General features: G+C 44.2%; 1 protein-coding gene across 5 annotated transcripts in view; it reads left to right on the top strand.

Annotated features, from left to right (window-relative positions):
- Positions 1-222: 222 nt before the first annotated feature.
- ITPR2 (inositol 1,4,5-trisphosphate receptor type 2) overlaps positions 223-14,589 on the top strand; it is a 352,451-nt gene continuing 338,084 nt past the window's right edge. For 3 of the 5 annotated variants that reach the window (XM_053252991.1, XM_053252992.1, XM_053252990.1), the window contains exon 1: positions 224-848. In XM_053252991.1, coding sequence (XP_053108966.1) covers positions 757-848 — 92 coding nt within the window. In that variant the 5' untranslated portion in view covers positions 224-756. Of the gene's footprint in view, positions 849-14,589 lie in introns of all 5 variants that reach the window. The other 2 variants (XM_053252996.1, XM_053252998.1) reach the window with 1 other exon arrangement.

Genomic DNA, 14,589 nt, shown 5'->3' with positions numbered 1-14,589 from the left:
AATCATCTGTGCAGTTCCCTCCCCACCCCCAACAGCTCAGGCAGAGAGACCGGTTAGCAAAGAAGAACACACCTCAGGGAATTCCATTCTACTCCAACTCTCTGCCTCTTCTATAGCCCTTACCCTCCTGTCGCCCCGCCCCACTGTCTTGTCGACTTCTGTGATTGGTTCGGAGAACAGAGGGAGCCCCTCCTTCTCAGCTGGCTCAATGGGAGCCAGCTCTTGCAAGTTTCAGTTTTGGGCAGAAAAGCCTGGAGAAATGAGCTCGTGGAGCTGTGAAAAGGCTGGGGAGAGGGGAGGAAGTTAAAAGAGAGTTGAAAAGGCGAAGGGGAGAGGGGGGAAGGAAAGTGGATTTTAAAAGAGTGCCAAAAAAGAGAGGGCAAGTTAAAAAACGGAAAAAAGGAGAAGGAAATGAAAAAGGAAGGAGAAGGGACGGAAGAGCACCAGCAGCAGAAAAGAGCTTATTTCCTGCAGACAGACTAGGAACAGTGGGGCAAAAGAGGGAGCCCCTTTCGTGCAGAGAGTGCCAGCCCAGAGGCGATTACATAGGCGTGGGGGGGGCCCTGTGTCTGCCTGGGACCCCGATTTGCAACGTCTCCTTAGAGCTCGGATCCCCAGCAGCTGGTGCTGTTGGGGGAAACCGTCTCTTTGCAAGTTGACTGCCCGCTGTTTCATTTTGGAGTGAACCATTCTCGGATTAACATAAATTTGTTGTTGTTGGTAAACAAAAGGGAAATTCGCCGAAAATGACCCAAGATGTCTGACAAAATGTCCAGCTTTCTGTACATCGGGGACATCGTCTCCCTCTATGCCGAGGGCTCAGTTAACGGCTTCATCAGCACCTTGGGGTAAGGATCGTGTGTCCTGGGTTCCTCCGACAGGGGAGGGAGGGAGATCAGTGGTTACGATCTCTGCTGTTTCGCTTTTAAAGAAGCCCTTTGGGCACTTCTCTAGCCCTCGCGGGCTTTCGGTTTCCGTGCGCTCTGTCAGTGTCAGCTGCCTTTGATTGTGAGGGGGATTAGAGAGAGAAACTAAAGTTCTAACTAACTCGCAGGAAGCAACATCACATGGAGAGGAATGCGCTCGGCTCAGGCGGCGCAGGCAGCAGCAGCCGCCGCTCTTACATGCTTCTGTTGCGCGGCGGGAGAAGAAAAAAAGTAGGAAGTGATTAAAAAACAAGCCGGGTCTCGTAAACTTCAGGGAGCTTCTTCGCTGCAGATATTTATGGTCCTTTTGAAAGATAGGACGAGAATCCAGGAAGAAATATGCTTTTTAAATACGCGGTATCTACAAGGAAGAGAGTTAAGCATGGGCTTCACTTGATCACTGAGATCAGTGGGTCTGAAATGTGCTTAACATAACACTGGCTAGATCGTGCCCTTGTAACTCGACCCCATGCATGCTTACCGGAAGTCACCCCCTTAGAGTTCAGTAGGGTTTGTTTCCAAGTAAACGTGTATGAGGCTGTCTTCTTTACTGTTTCTCTTCTGCTGCTGCTCTGCTGTGCTCTGTGCTGATGTTTAAACCTTTTTTTTTTAGTGCCATTGGTGTACTAGGCACTGTACAGGACAGAGGTGCTGGAGAAGAAGCTCTGAAATAAAATATAACCCTAGGTCATTGATATAAGTGGTGCTGAAATCAGTGTTGGCAATTCAGTTTTGGCTGCATTTTGGATCTTGTACCTTCAGTGGCTAGAACGTACATTTGATGTTAAAATGTTCCGCTTCAGTTTTGTATCTCATATGGTCAACATTAGTATGTGCACACAAATAGCCCAGGAAATGTCCAGAGGTGCCTCTTCAGTTTTATATGTGAAAATATCCTTTGCACTCAGAAGCACTGATGGAGGGGAGAATTTGACAAGATCCACTTTGTAGATCTTGAAAGCAACACCTTTTAAAAAGTGTATGTGAGAGAGATTCTGCATGTTCTCTGTTAATTTTAGCTGTCATGTTTCTGACTTATCTACAGATTTTCTTTGGCATAAGAACCCATGCACACATGCATGTTCATCGCTCATTTACTGTAGTATCAAGTGATGATTTGCATGTGTATATTAGTATTGTGGAATCATTCAAACATCTAAAGCATGTTCCTGTGACATTAAATGTGTTGTCTTCTTTCAAACCCTCTCCTAAATTGAATGTCCTGGAGCCTGTCCACACAGGTATAAAAAGAAATGCCAGTGCACAAAAATCTCTTGAGGTGGCCGTTTTCAAGCAGTGGGCTTCTCATTGCCTTCTGTTGAAGGGTGCTGCATTAATTTGATGAATGTAGTAGAAGCTTTATGATAGCCTTTTAATGTAACTATTCTACCATGTAATGATGACAATTACCATGGCATATGAAGTTGCTTTATACTGGGGGGTCAGACCTGCTGGTTCCTCTAGCCCAGTACTGGCTACTCAGATGGGCAGCAGTTCTCCAAGGATAGACAGATAGGAGTCTATCCCAACCTTGCTACTCAGGATCTTTTTCTTCCAAAAAGATGTATCAGGAATTGAACCTCGGACTTTCTGCATGCTGAGCATGTGCTATTAATTCCATTGAGCTATAAGCCTCATCTAATTGCATAAACATGGTTAATATGAGAACATAAAATAGTGAAGGATAATTTAGTATATATAATAGGCTAAAAAAAATAATGGAGCAGTTCTAAGCAGTTACTGGTCCCAGGAAATATGGGCTGTATAGGTGTGATTTATCGAGGCTTCAAGCCTTTTCCACACTACAGCTTTCTATAATGCTGATTATACATCACTTTCATGTAAAAATTTGTAACTGGAGGTCTGTTCAAACAGACACGGTTTCCACACAGAAGATACAATCGGAGGGCCTAGTCTGCACTCGGAGGGCCTAGTCTGCACAAACAGCAGGTCACGTGGCAAAATTATTCTTGGACTGCCTCACTTTAGAGTGCCAGTGGTGAATTGCATTATTGAATGTTCACGTGTGTAAGTGTGTGTATATAAATAGCTATAAACAAAAAAAAGTTCACTTAGAAAACTAGAAGGCTTCTATCCCTGCCTTTTCTTTGACATGCTAGTTTTCAATGCACATGTTTTCTTCTTCTTCTTAAAATGGAGGATAATTCAAACATCAAGTTCCCACTATGCAGTATGAAGTGATACAGTCCAGGAACAGTGTTACCACATTTTTTTAACGAGTGATTGTAGTGACCTTCTGTACTTACTTGGTACTGCTTTCTGGAGGTACGCTTCCCTACCACCAACTTCCATTGTAGCTAGTGGGGGAAGTTGTAGTTTAGATACAGCCTTTATTACATTAAATGATCACAACACAACAACTCTCTTCCCAGTGCTTTCCAGAGATCCTGAAATCATTTTTACTGGAAATCACCATGTCATTAAAAAAAAAAAAAGAGCCAAGGAATGTTTGATATGTTTATAAATTCATTATAAGGGGTGTTTTACCTGTTGCATTTACATGAGATTTACAGTTTAATCATGTCTCAGAGACCTAGGTAATTTTGGAGTCTGGACCTAAAGGCCTTTGGAGACACCCCCCCCCTGCAAGTTAAGCATCCTCTTCCTACAGTTTTACACACACACACACACACCCCTTGACACACACAGTATTTCGCAGGTCACAGTCACATTCGGCCACTTGGCACAGTACAGGCTGGTGATGTGGTGTGGTGACCACATCAACCAGAACAGACTAACGAGGATTTGGGGCCCCCCAGGAGGTGTGGAGGCCCTAGATTTCAGCCCCAAAGTCCAGGGGTAAGAGTACCTCTGCTCAGAGATGGTATATATTTTTAGGAAGCAAAATAGTGAATTACTCCCAAACTAATCCTTGTTTTCTACTGGAAATGATGCCCTGATCTCTTGAAGTGCCAAACTTCCTGATGTGATTGTGGGAAGCGAAGCACTTAACTATGCAAACATTTGCATGATTTATGAATCTGATATTTGGCATTCAGATATATACATTATGAGGCTAATTTTTCTTATCTACACATTTTAACTCTTTTAGATTATTGTACAATGTTTTGGGGGGGAAACTCAAATGACTTTGGTCCATTTATCATGCACCTGAAGAATTGGGTGCGTATTGTTTTCCAATTCCCGGTGAAGAGCAAAGTGAAAAATTTGCAGACTCTGGGCATAATTTATCAATTTGAGAACTGTTAAGGTCCATTTATTTAAATGGGAAATTCCATTTAAATCAGTAGAGACCTAAGAGTGTTGGCTTGTGCCTTAGTTTTGTGGTCATCTTTGTAATAATTAACTTATTAAGCATTCTTCCACTATGCTTGTCAAACTGCATGTGTGTTTAGCTTTTAAATGGTGATTTTAATGTGCCTATAAACACTGATCAGGCTTCATAAATAGGCTTAATGGCTTTTTTGCCTTTACAAATGGCTATAATTAAAGACATTTTCTTCATCAAATTTCTTGACTTAAAATCCGTATTAAAAATGTAGCGTACTCAAGCTTGATGAATGTGATGACATGGATGGTACAGATACCCTGCAACATTTCATAAAAGAAATTCTGAAATATTCTTGTGCACTTTTGCATCTCTGTTTTCACATCAGGGATTATTGCCTCACACCCCGCCACCACAACTTTACACAATTGCTCTAGGCTCTTATCCACCTGCAGTATGTTAAACTGTTATACTGTACTCCAAGGCAACTCTGCCTGGATGCAGCAGAGTCTGGACCACAGGGATCTAGTTGTACTTATTGTAGAATAGCTGCAACTCAAACACATTCAGCAACATTTACTAAATAGACAACGGGGAGCAGAGAGAGGGGTGCTGTACAATGGCATTTTGAATTAATGTGCATGGTAGAGTCAAGATACATCTGCCTTTTGCTCAGAGATTTAACTTCTCTAGATCTAAGAAAAGCAAAATAGGGGCATATGGCTGCTTTTGTTTTGTTCTAGAAATGGGCTTCAGAGAATAGGAACTGCATTTGCATTGTTAATTCCAGTACCCTGTGCATTCAGGTTTGTCTTTCCTTTTGAAAATCCATCAATGGAAAGCTTTAACAGTTTCTGTGATTTTGTACTAGGTTCAATACAAACATTTGTGCTCCATAGCCTGTTTCATGGATTGTCTGAATCATAAAAATTCTACTGCATTACACTGGCATAAATCAGATCCATCCAATGTGTTTGCGGTTTGGTTTTCAAATAATGTGCAATCCCAGCCTCTGTAACAAATGGAAAAGTCTGCAATCCTGTGTGTATTTAGACTGCTCCAACCTTGTGGACTTTAATAGATTTACAGTCTTTTTTACGGTCCAAGATCAGCATAAGACAGAACAGTAGGGCATAAATCATGATAATAAAAGCAAGTTATGGTACTATAAAACTGTTACGCCTTAGAGAAGAAAGAAACTGTGAAATCATTAAAACCTATTATCATCTGGTTATAAACAGCTGTATTTAAAAAGTAAAGAGCATAAAATATGTAAAATATGTGAAATGTCATATATAAAATGTAGTGGCTAAAATATAACGAAGTATATAAAATGTATCGACTAAATGAGAAAACTAGAAAGAAAAGATAAAAGAGTAATTTGAAAACTACTCAGGGCTGTTGCTGCAGTGCAGAACTTGGCAGTGTTACATATGAAGGCTGGGTCTTCATCCAAGAGCAAGTTCCAGGTGTAGGCTTGGCTTGGGTGTCCAGGGTAGTTGAGGAGTAGTGCGTGGATATATAAGGTTGGCACGACTGTCTCTCTAAAAGGGACAGAAGAGGAGTACGTGTTATGTCGTTTCAACCTCCCCAGTGTCACAGGGACAAAGCCTCTCCGTGACTGGGATCTTTCTGTATCTGTCTTCTAATATAGTGGAGGGGAGGGCATGACAATGGATGAGGGTGAAGGCCCTCCTGTAGTTTGGGATTTCCAACTGTGACAGGTACCAGCAGTAGGGATGTGCATGGAACCAGTACGGAGGCCTGCCTCCGAACCAGTTTGTAAGGCGGCCGGTTCTGCTGGTACAATGGCCGGTATATGTGTGTGTGTGTTGCTTTAAGAGTGAGGGAGGGTGCATTTACCCCTCCCTCCACTCTTCCCCTGCTGACGCTACTTTTTTCCAAAGTTACTCAGGGCAGCAGCGTACCTCCCTGCTGACCCTGTTGACCGGATACAACCGGAAGTATCTGACACTTCCACGCACCAGCACATGCACGTCGCACATGCACAGCATGCGCATACAACTTACAGTTGTATCCGGTCATTGGTAGCAATGGGGCGGCAGGGAGATATGCTGCCACCCCGATTAACTTTAGAAAACAGGAGTGTTGGCAGAGTAAAAGCAGAGCGAGGGGTAAGTGCACACACCCCCACAATTGAACCACCCCTGCCTGGTTCCGTGCACATCCCTACCCAACAGGGGAGGTAGAGTATCTGAGACTTTCCAAGGACAGGAAGGTTGGAGCCCTGCCTAGGTCGGTCTGATTCTCAGTGTCCATTATCCTCTGTTTGATGGCTGTTGTCACCTGGTCACAGCCCAAAGCAAGTAGGAGAGGAGGGAAGAAGCCCAGGAACAAAAATTTAGTCCAAACAGCCCATTTCCACGAGGACTGAAATTTGTCCTGCAGGGTCAGAGGGGCCAAGCCCCAAGGGTTGAGGGCCGACTTAGATTCAAACTCCACAATTGTTACAGAGTCTGATGCCGAGGTGTCCAGCAGCTCCTCTTATGTGATGGCTCTGGATCAATTCCAGTTTGTGACTCCTGAGGATGTGGACAAGTTGCTCGGAATGGTGCAGCCTACCGCCTGTCTGCTTGATCCTTACCCGACATGGAGTATACTGTCTGGCAGGGAGGCTGTTCTAGAGGGCCTGGAAGATATTATAAATGCTTCTCTGAGGGAGGGTAGGATGCCTCCTTGTCTTATCATTAGACTGCTTCCGAAGAAGCCTGCTTTGGATCCCTCAGAGTTAAGCAACCACAGGCTTGTCTCCAGCCTTCCATGGCTGGGCAAGGTAACTGAGAAGGTGGTGGTCTCCCAGCTCCAGGCAGTCTTGGAGTAAACTGATTATCTAGGCCAATTTCAAATTGGCTTTTGGTTGGGCTATGGGATGGAGACTGCCTTGGTTAGCCTGATGAATCCATCTCCAATTGGGAATTGACAGAGGGAGCATGACTCTGTTGGTCCTTTTGGATCTCTCGGCAGCTTTAGATACTATTGACCATAGTATTCTTCTGGAACATATGAGGGGATTGGGGGTGGAAGGCATTGGAATGTCACAGGCAGATTCTAGATAGTGTCTCTTGGAGAGTATTCTTCAGAATCTGAACTCTCATATGGTGTCCCTCAGTTGTGTAATAGCTACATGAAACCACTGGGAGAGATCATCAGGAGATTTGGTGCAGGGTGTTATCAATATGCTGATGACACCCAAATCTATTTCTCCATGTCAACATCCTCAGGAGAAGGCATAACCTCCCTAAATGCCTGCCTGGAGGCAGTAATGGGCTGGATGAGGGATAACAAATTGAGGTTGAATCCAGATAAGATGGAGGTACTTATTGTGTGGGGTTGGAACTCGGGAGATGATTTTGATCTGCCAGATCTGGATGGGGTCACACTTGCCCAGAAGGAACAGGTACTCAGTCTGGAGGTGCTTCTGGATCCGAACTTCTCCCTGGTGTCTCAGGTTGAGGCGGTGGTCAGAGGTGCTTTTTATCAGCTTTAGCTAATATGCCATCTGTGACCGTTTCTTGAGATGAACGACCTCAAAATGGTGGTACATACGCTGGTAACCTCTAGGCTGAATTACTGCACTGTGTTCTATGTAGGGCGACATTTGTACGTAGTCTGGAAGCTGCAGTTGGTCCAGAAAGCAGCAGCCAGGTTGGTCTCTGGGTCATCTAGGAGAGATCATATTACTCTTGTGTTGAAGGAACTGCGCTGGCTGCCGATACCTTCCCAGGCAAAATACAAGTTGCTGGTTATTACATTTAAAGCCCTAAACAACTTAGGCCCTGGGTATTTAAGAGAATGTCGTCTTCACTATGAGTCCCACCGCCTGTTAAGAGCATCTGGAGAAGTTTGTCTGCTGTTGCCGCCAACTTGTTTTGCGGCTACTTGGGAACAGGCCTTCTGTGTTGCAGCCCCTGGACTTTGGAATGCGCTCCCTGTTGAAATAAGAGCCTCCCCATCTCTGGCAACTTCTAAAAAGGCACTGAAGACACATTTATTCACCCAGGCTTTTAATTAGAGCCTTTAAAATTAAAAAAATTAAATCTTTAATGTTGGCTTTAAATGATTTTAATGTTAATGATTTTAATGTTTACATGATTTTAATTGTTTAATTGATTTAATGTGTTAAATGATTTTAATTGTAAACCACCCAGAGATGCAAGTTTTGGGCAGTATAAAAATATGTTAAACAAATAAATAATTTAAGCCAGAGATTAAGAATGATCATCCACACTCTGGCCTCAACCTTTATCATGCCCGTTTCCAATGTAGGGTGGTGTTTGAGACACAGTGTGGCACTTGGAGGGCCGCTCTTAGAAGATTTAAACAGTCTGTGCAGGATTTCTGCAAGGATTCAGAAATCTTACCATGGCAGATTTTTCTTTGTTGGATATATCTACAAACATTTATTGGTTTTATGCTAGTTTAACAGGCAAGGCAAGACGACCCTCATGGAATCCTGGGAATTGTAGTTTGATGAGAAGTCCCTTTTATCAATCCCTCTCTAGCCAAAAGGAATGTGCTTAAATCTGTAGGGTCGATATGCCATCATTTTTTGGTAACTAGCATGATTGTAATTAATGGTGTAATCCTAATTAATGATTATAATTAATGGTGTAAGCCAGTGGGACAAGGACAGGACTGCTACTATAGTATATCCTTATTGCTAGTGTAATTTACAATGGCATAGCGACATTGTTACACTGGCTTAACTTTAGGTTGCTGTAAGTACTATACTGGTGTAACTATGCCAGCATGGGGTGGAGATGGTGGATATCAGGGTGAAGAATCCAATTTTGGCCTGCTTAGCTCAGATTCTTTAGTTTTCCTCTGACATAGTGTTATGCCTAAATAACAGGTGTCAGTAGTAAATAGCTCTCCCACTGGAGTCAATTAAGAGCTCCAGATTTCACAGCACAGCACAGCACAATGGAAACCCAGAGAGAGAACGCAGCCTGGAGTGAGGCTTCACTTCACTCACCTTCCCCCGCCAGACGATTATCAAAATGTTAGTGGGAGCACTGTTCGTGCTCCCACACTATCCATTTTTGGAGAGCTGGGACAATATGTCCCAGCTTCCAGGTATCCCATAATGCACTGGGTGCAGTGCATGGGGGGATTCCCACAGGAGATGGGTGCTCTAGGTGCTTGTCTCTGTGTGCTGCCGGGCTGGAAGCGGCCCTAACTTACACATGAGCAGGAAGCCCAGGTCAAGGGAGCACTCGCTTCCTTAACCTTGGGAAAAAGCTGGGCTAGGTGGCACTGCCCTGCTGGGATCAGGCCCAGTTCCAGCAGTTCTCAGGCGCAGCCTAACCCAGACTGGGCTTCCCTAGTCTGGGTGAGGATGTGTGTGTGAACATCCTCGGTTTCTGATGGTGTGAATAACCTCCCAGTTGGCTATGTGGGAGTGGAAATTGTTGCCATACAGTCTTTTTTCTCTACCACAATTATGCTTGTCATGTTGACTAATGTTTCCTCTGGTCGGGTATAGCAGTAACTGTATTATTGAATTGGGTTGCCTGTGTGATAATTGTACATTATATGAAACAACATATATTATCAATAGAGAGTGAATTGAGAACATGGAATGAAGACATTTGACAATGAATTTCCATGCTTGCATATATGTTTCATTAGATGGCATTGTCAAATTTTATTTGGATTTAGGAGCCAGCTACAAAAATGTAGGAGCCAGACAGTGGACAATGGATCGGTGACAGGCATGGGGGTGGGGGGTGGGTTTCTCTTTATCGCCTTTACAAGTATCATACTTTGAACAGAAACTGGGCTGTCTAAGACAAAGCCTATGGTATCAAATAACTCTGCTCTGAATATCTTAGTCTGGAGGACCAATGCCAGGCAGCATGCTCCCATGAAGGGCAGATAAGTGGGGAGAGAGACAGATCTCAGGCTTTTTAAAACAATGTAAGTAAGTTCTGTAGATGCAGAGCATATTTTGAAAGTGCATTTCTTAAGCATGTCCCTCTCAAAAAGCGTACATATGCAAACACACCATGGTAAAGGTGGAAGAAAGGCATCTTTTCTCATTGGGAAGTGTTCACATCTCTCTGTGTTAGCTTCAACAGCATTACTATTTTGTTTGTTTGATTGTATACTGCCTCACCCAGATGGCTCTAGATGGTACAAAAATCGTTCATTGTTTCAGGTGGGGGTAAAAAATTACCTTGAATAAGAATTCCCACCCCGACTTCTTGGGGTCCACTCTGACATCTCCTGCTGCCACCACCACCCTGCTGCTGCTCTGGCTTTGCATCCCATCAGTGCCTTTCTTTGCTAACTGAGCAAAGAGGCATCTTTTAAAAGTGGTGATTCTCTTTATTTAGCAGGGGGAGAGCAACTGGCCCACTCCATCCCCTGCACAGCATCCCTCCAGTGACTGTTGCTGGTGTCTATCTTGTGTTTCTTTTCTCTTCTTTCTTTTTCTTTTCAGATTGTGAGCCCTTTGTGGGACAGGGAGCCCTTTTATATTTATTTATGTATTTATTTATTTGTAAAAAGCTTTGGAAATTTTAGTTGAAATTTATATAAATATTTATACTTTATAAATATATAAAGTATATAAATATTGAATTGTATTTCTTGAGTGGGGAACCCCATTACCATTGTGGTAATGATGGTGGCAGAACCACCTAATGGCACAGCGGGGAAATGCTTGACTAACAAGCAGAAGGTTGCAGGTTCAAATCCCCGCTGGTACCTATATCGGGCAGCAGTGATATAGGGAGATGCTGAAAGGCATCATCTCATACTGTGTGGGAAGAGGCAATGGTAAACCCCTCCTGTATTCTACCAAAAGAAAACCACAGGGCTCTGTGGGTGCCAGGAGTGGAAATCGACTTGATGGCACACTTTACCTTTAATGGTGGTGACAATGGAGAGGTTAGGGTTAGTGAGCAAGTGGGTTGCTCTTGCTTGAACAGTAGTGGTATCAGTGCCAGTGGGTCACGGAGTGCACAAAGCTGGGACACTTGGTTTCTGTATATGAATCCTGGGTCTGCTCTGATGCTGAATGTGATTTTTAGGATTGTCCATGTCTTTCTGGCCCTGTTCTCTGCCTTTAGCAGATGTCTGACATCCAGAAATGAAGAAAGTTAAGCTTTTCCTGGCATGGAGATAAAACAGTGATAAAAGCTCTGCCTGCTTAATTTCTGCATGCTGGGCTCATGAACATGACCTGTAAAAGGCACATTAAAGGCAAATGAAGAGGACCTGTAAAAATGTTGACAGCACTAGGCACCTTTTATTTATTTTTATTTTACATTTTATATCCCGCTCTTCCTCTAAGGAGCCCAGAGCGGTGTAGTACATACTTAAGTTTCTCCTCACAACAACCCTGTGAAGTAGGTTAGGCTGAGAGAGAAGTGACTGGCCCAGAGTCACCCAGCTAGTTTTATGGCTGAATGGGGATTTGAACTCGGGTCTCCCCAGCACACTAGTCCAGCACACTAACCACTACGCCATGCTGGCTCTCTTTCTGAAGTGCTGTTTTATATAAGGTGAGAATGGCTGTTGGCTGCAATATATATGGACATTTTCACTGGCACAGTAGCTTGGGGGTTGCACTCCACCACTGGAGAATGTGATTGTCCCAGGAGAGAATACTGTGGAATGTAACTTATCTAGATCTCCTTCCCCTTTGTGCTGCCATTTCTCAATCAGATATACTATCAATTGAGCGGCTCCCTGAAAAATAGTTTGGTTGTTTGCCATTCCTCTCTTAGGAAACCCCGCTGTCTGCTTTTCAAGGACAGAAATGTCAGAAGGGACATTGCTTCAGGAAGCAAAACTATGAACATATGAGGATATCTTGTAAAATGAGTGAGCTTCCTCACAAAGCTTGGGAACCCAATAAACGAATGTACTGTTAAAGCAAGCAACAAGTCTCCATGAATGAGACGGTACACAGTTTCTGGCTCAAAGGAGAGATTATCAATAGAGTTTGTGCACTGTTTGACTTGGAACAAGGAGACCTGTGCTTAAATCCCACCTCAGCCATAACTCTCATTTTGCTTGCCTGAGGCAAATCACACTCTCAGCCTAGCCTAACATAGGAACATAGGAAACTGCCATATACTGAGTCAGACCATTGGTCTATCTAGCTCAGTATTTGTCTTCACAGACTGGCAGCAGCATCTCCAAGGTTGCAGGCAGGAATCTCTCTCAGCTCTATCTTGGAGAAGCCAGGGAGGGAACGTGAAACCTTCTGCTCTTCCCAGAGCAGCTTCATCCCCTGAGGGGAATATCTTGCAGTGCTCACACATCAAGTCTCCCGTTCAGGTGCAGCCAGGTCAGACCCTGCTTAGCTATGGGGACAAGTCATGCTTGCTACCACAAGACCAGCTCTCCTCTCCATCTCACCTATCTCATCTAACCTATCTCACAGGTTTGTGTTTAGAGAAAAAATGATTTCCTGAACACCTTGGAATAATGGTGGGATATTAGAAGCCACCTAATGGCGTAGCAGGGAAATGACTTGACTAGCAAGCCAAAGGTGCCGGTTGAATCACTGCTGGTATGTTTCCCTGGCTATGGGAAACACCTATATCGGGCAGCAGCGATATAGGAAGATACTGTGCAGGAGATGGCAATGGTAAGCCCCTCCTGTATTCTACCAAAGACAACCACAGGGCTCTGTGGTTGCCAGGAGTCGACACCAACTCGACAGCACACTTTGCTTTTACCTTTACAGATGCACTCAGAAGGCCGGTTTGGATGATGATTCCTTCCCCTGTGATTAAGGGGGGAGGGGCGGTTCATCAAGACTGTGCCCAACTTGATGCATTTCATGGATGTCCTGGTACACTCCTATCACATTCCTTTAAGGGATGTGCCAAAACGCGATTTGGCATCTGAATCGTGGGCAGATCCCTTTAAAACTGAGGGCTTACACAGCTGTTTTAACATGGAAGGGAGCAGGTCTATACCTGCTCCTCCTCCAGTCGCGGTCACTGCCATAATCCCGGTGCTCCCTCTTGTGTGCTGGTGGGGTGTCTCCCAGCTGCCCCTGCGTGATGCTGAAACAAACATGGCCTCCATGCATGCTCAGAAGCCATGTATGTAGAGGTCAGTATGGCTGCTGACTACACAAATGGCCACTGGGCATGCACAGAGGGGCAGCTGGAAGATCCCCATGGGCATAGCTTGGGGGAGCACTGGGTTTACGGCAATGGCGGCAATCAGAGGAGGAGCAGGTATGCACCTGCTCCCCTCTGCCTTAAAGGGTGTGTATAAGCCCTTGATTTTAAAAGGATGTGCTTGTGATTTGGATGCCAAATCCTGTTTTGGGCACATCCCTAATTCCTTTATTGAGTGGGCATTTGTCCAAATGGCCACTGTACATGCACTCCAAATACTAGTAGAGTGACCATTTGGATGAAAAGTGCCTCCCTACAACATGTGCCAGGAGAGTGTCAGGACACCTGTGAAGGATCCTAAGAGCTAAGGAGTGGAAGCTGGAAAGTGAGGGATGATGCTTGATAGATCAACAAGTGGAGCCTGGTTGGGATGGAGGGCAGGGTAAGGGGACAGTGCATGGCCATGCCTGGTAGTTCAGGCTAGACGAGTCTGATGGACTGGGGGGAGAGCTAGTAACTAAATGTAGTCTAGCAGAAAAATACTGGGCTTCTCTTGGCTCTGTCTCCTCACCCTGATACCTTAATCTTTCATCTGGAGACCCTGAGAAGAAGGCTAAGACCCTGGAACTTCATCATACCCTGTTGAATTCTAGCTCTTGTCAGCCGCTTTGAAGCAGAGTGTGTTTTCATTCTGTTTATTTGAAGCTGCCAAAGGCAAATTGTTCCTTAAACAAAGCTGAGAAGAGGCAGTTCTATAAATAAGACATCAAGTACAGCGTCTCTTTGGTGGGATAAATCCATCTTGCATTTGGCTTTTGGTTCTCACACTATAGCCACAGCAATGCTATTTCATTGAGATTCATGTCACTTTTGTCCCTCGCTGCCCTCGTACTATCCTTTACATGTTTCTTGTACATACCATGCGTTCTTCCCCCAGAATGTTGAGTTTGTGGTTAATTTTTGCCTCCCTAGAAGAATGCTGAACTTTTCAAATTATACCTGTGTAACCACAACCACAACCCCCCCCCCCCCCGTTTAATTTACTGTGCCAAGAAGGGTGGTGGGGAGAATTTTGATATAGGAGATTGTGAGATATGTTAAATAAATAATAAATAAATAAATGGAATTGTGAAATGGCTGAATTTTGGGGATCAGCCAGGGTTGTTTTCCTAAAACTGTAAGTTGTATTTTGCTTTCGCAAAGCTCTCTTGACTGTTCTGCTGAAAGCAGCTTTGTTGTAGGTAGTGAGTGGCTACCCATGAGGTATTATTTGTGAATGGTTCCAATGGGACAAAGTCAGTAT

The sequence above is a fragment of the Hemicordylus capensis genome, chromosome 5 (assembly GCF_027244095.1).
Source record: "Hemicordylus capensis ecotype Gifberg chromosome 5, rHemCap1.1.pri, whole genome shotgun sequence".
NCBI lineage: Eukaryota > Metazoa > Chordata > Lepidosauria > Squamata > Cordylidae > Hemicordylus > Hemicordylus capensis.
The sequence above is the reverse complement of the archived record's forward strand: the minus strand, read 5'-3'. Positions and strand labels throughout refer to the sequence as shown.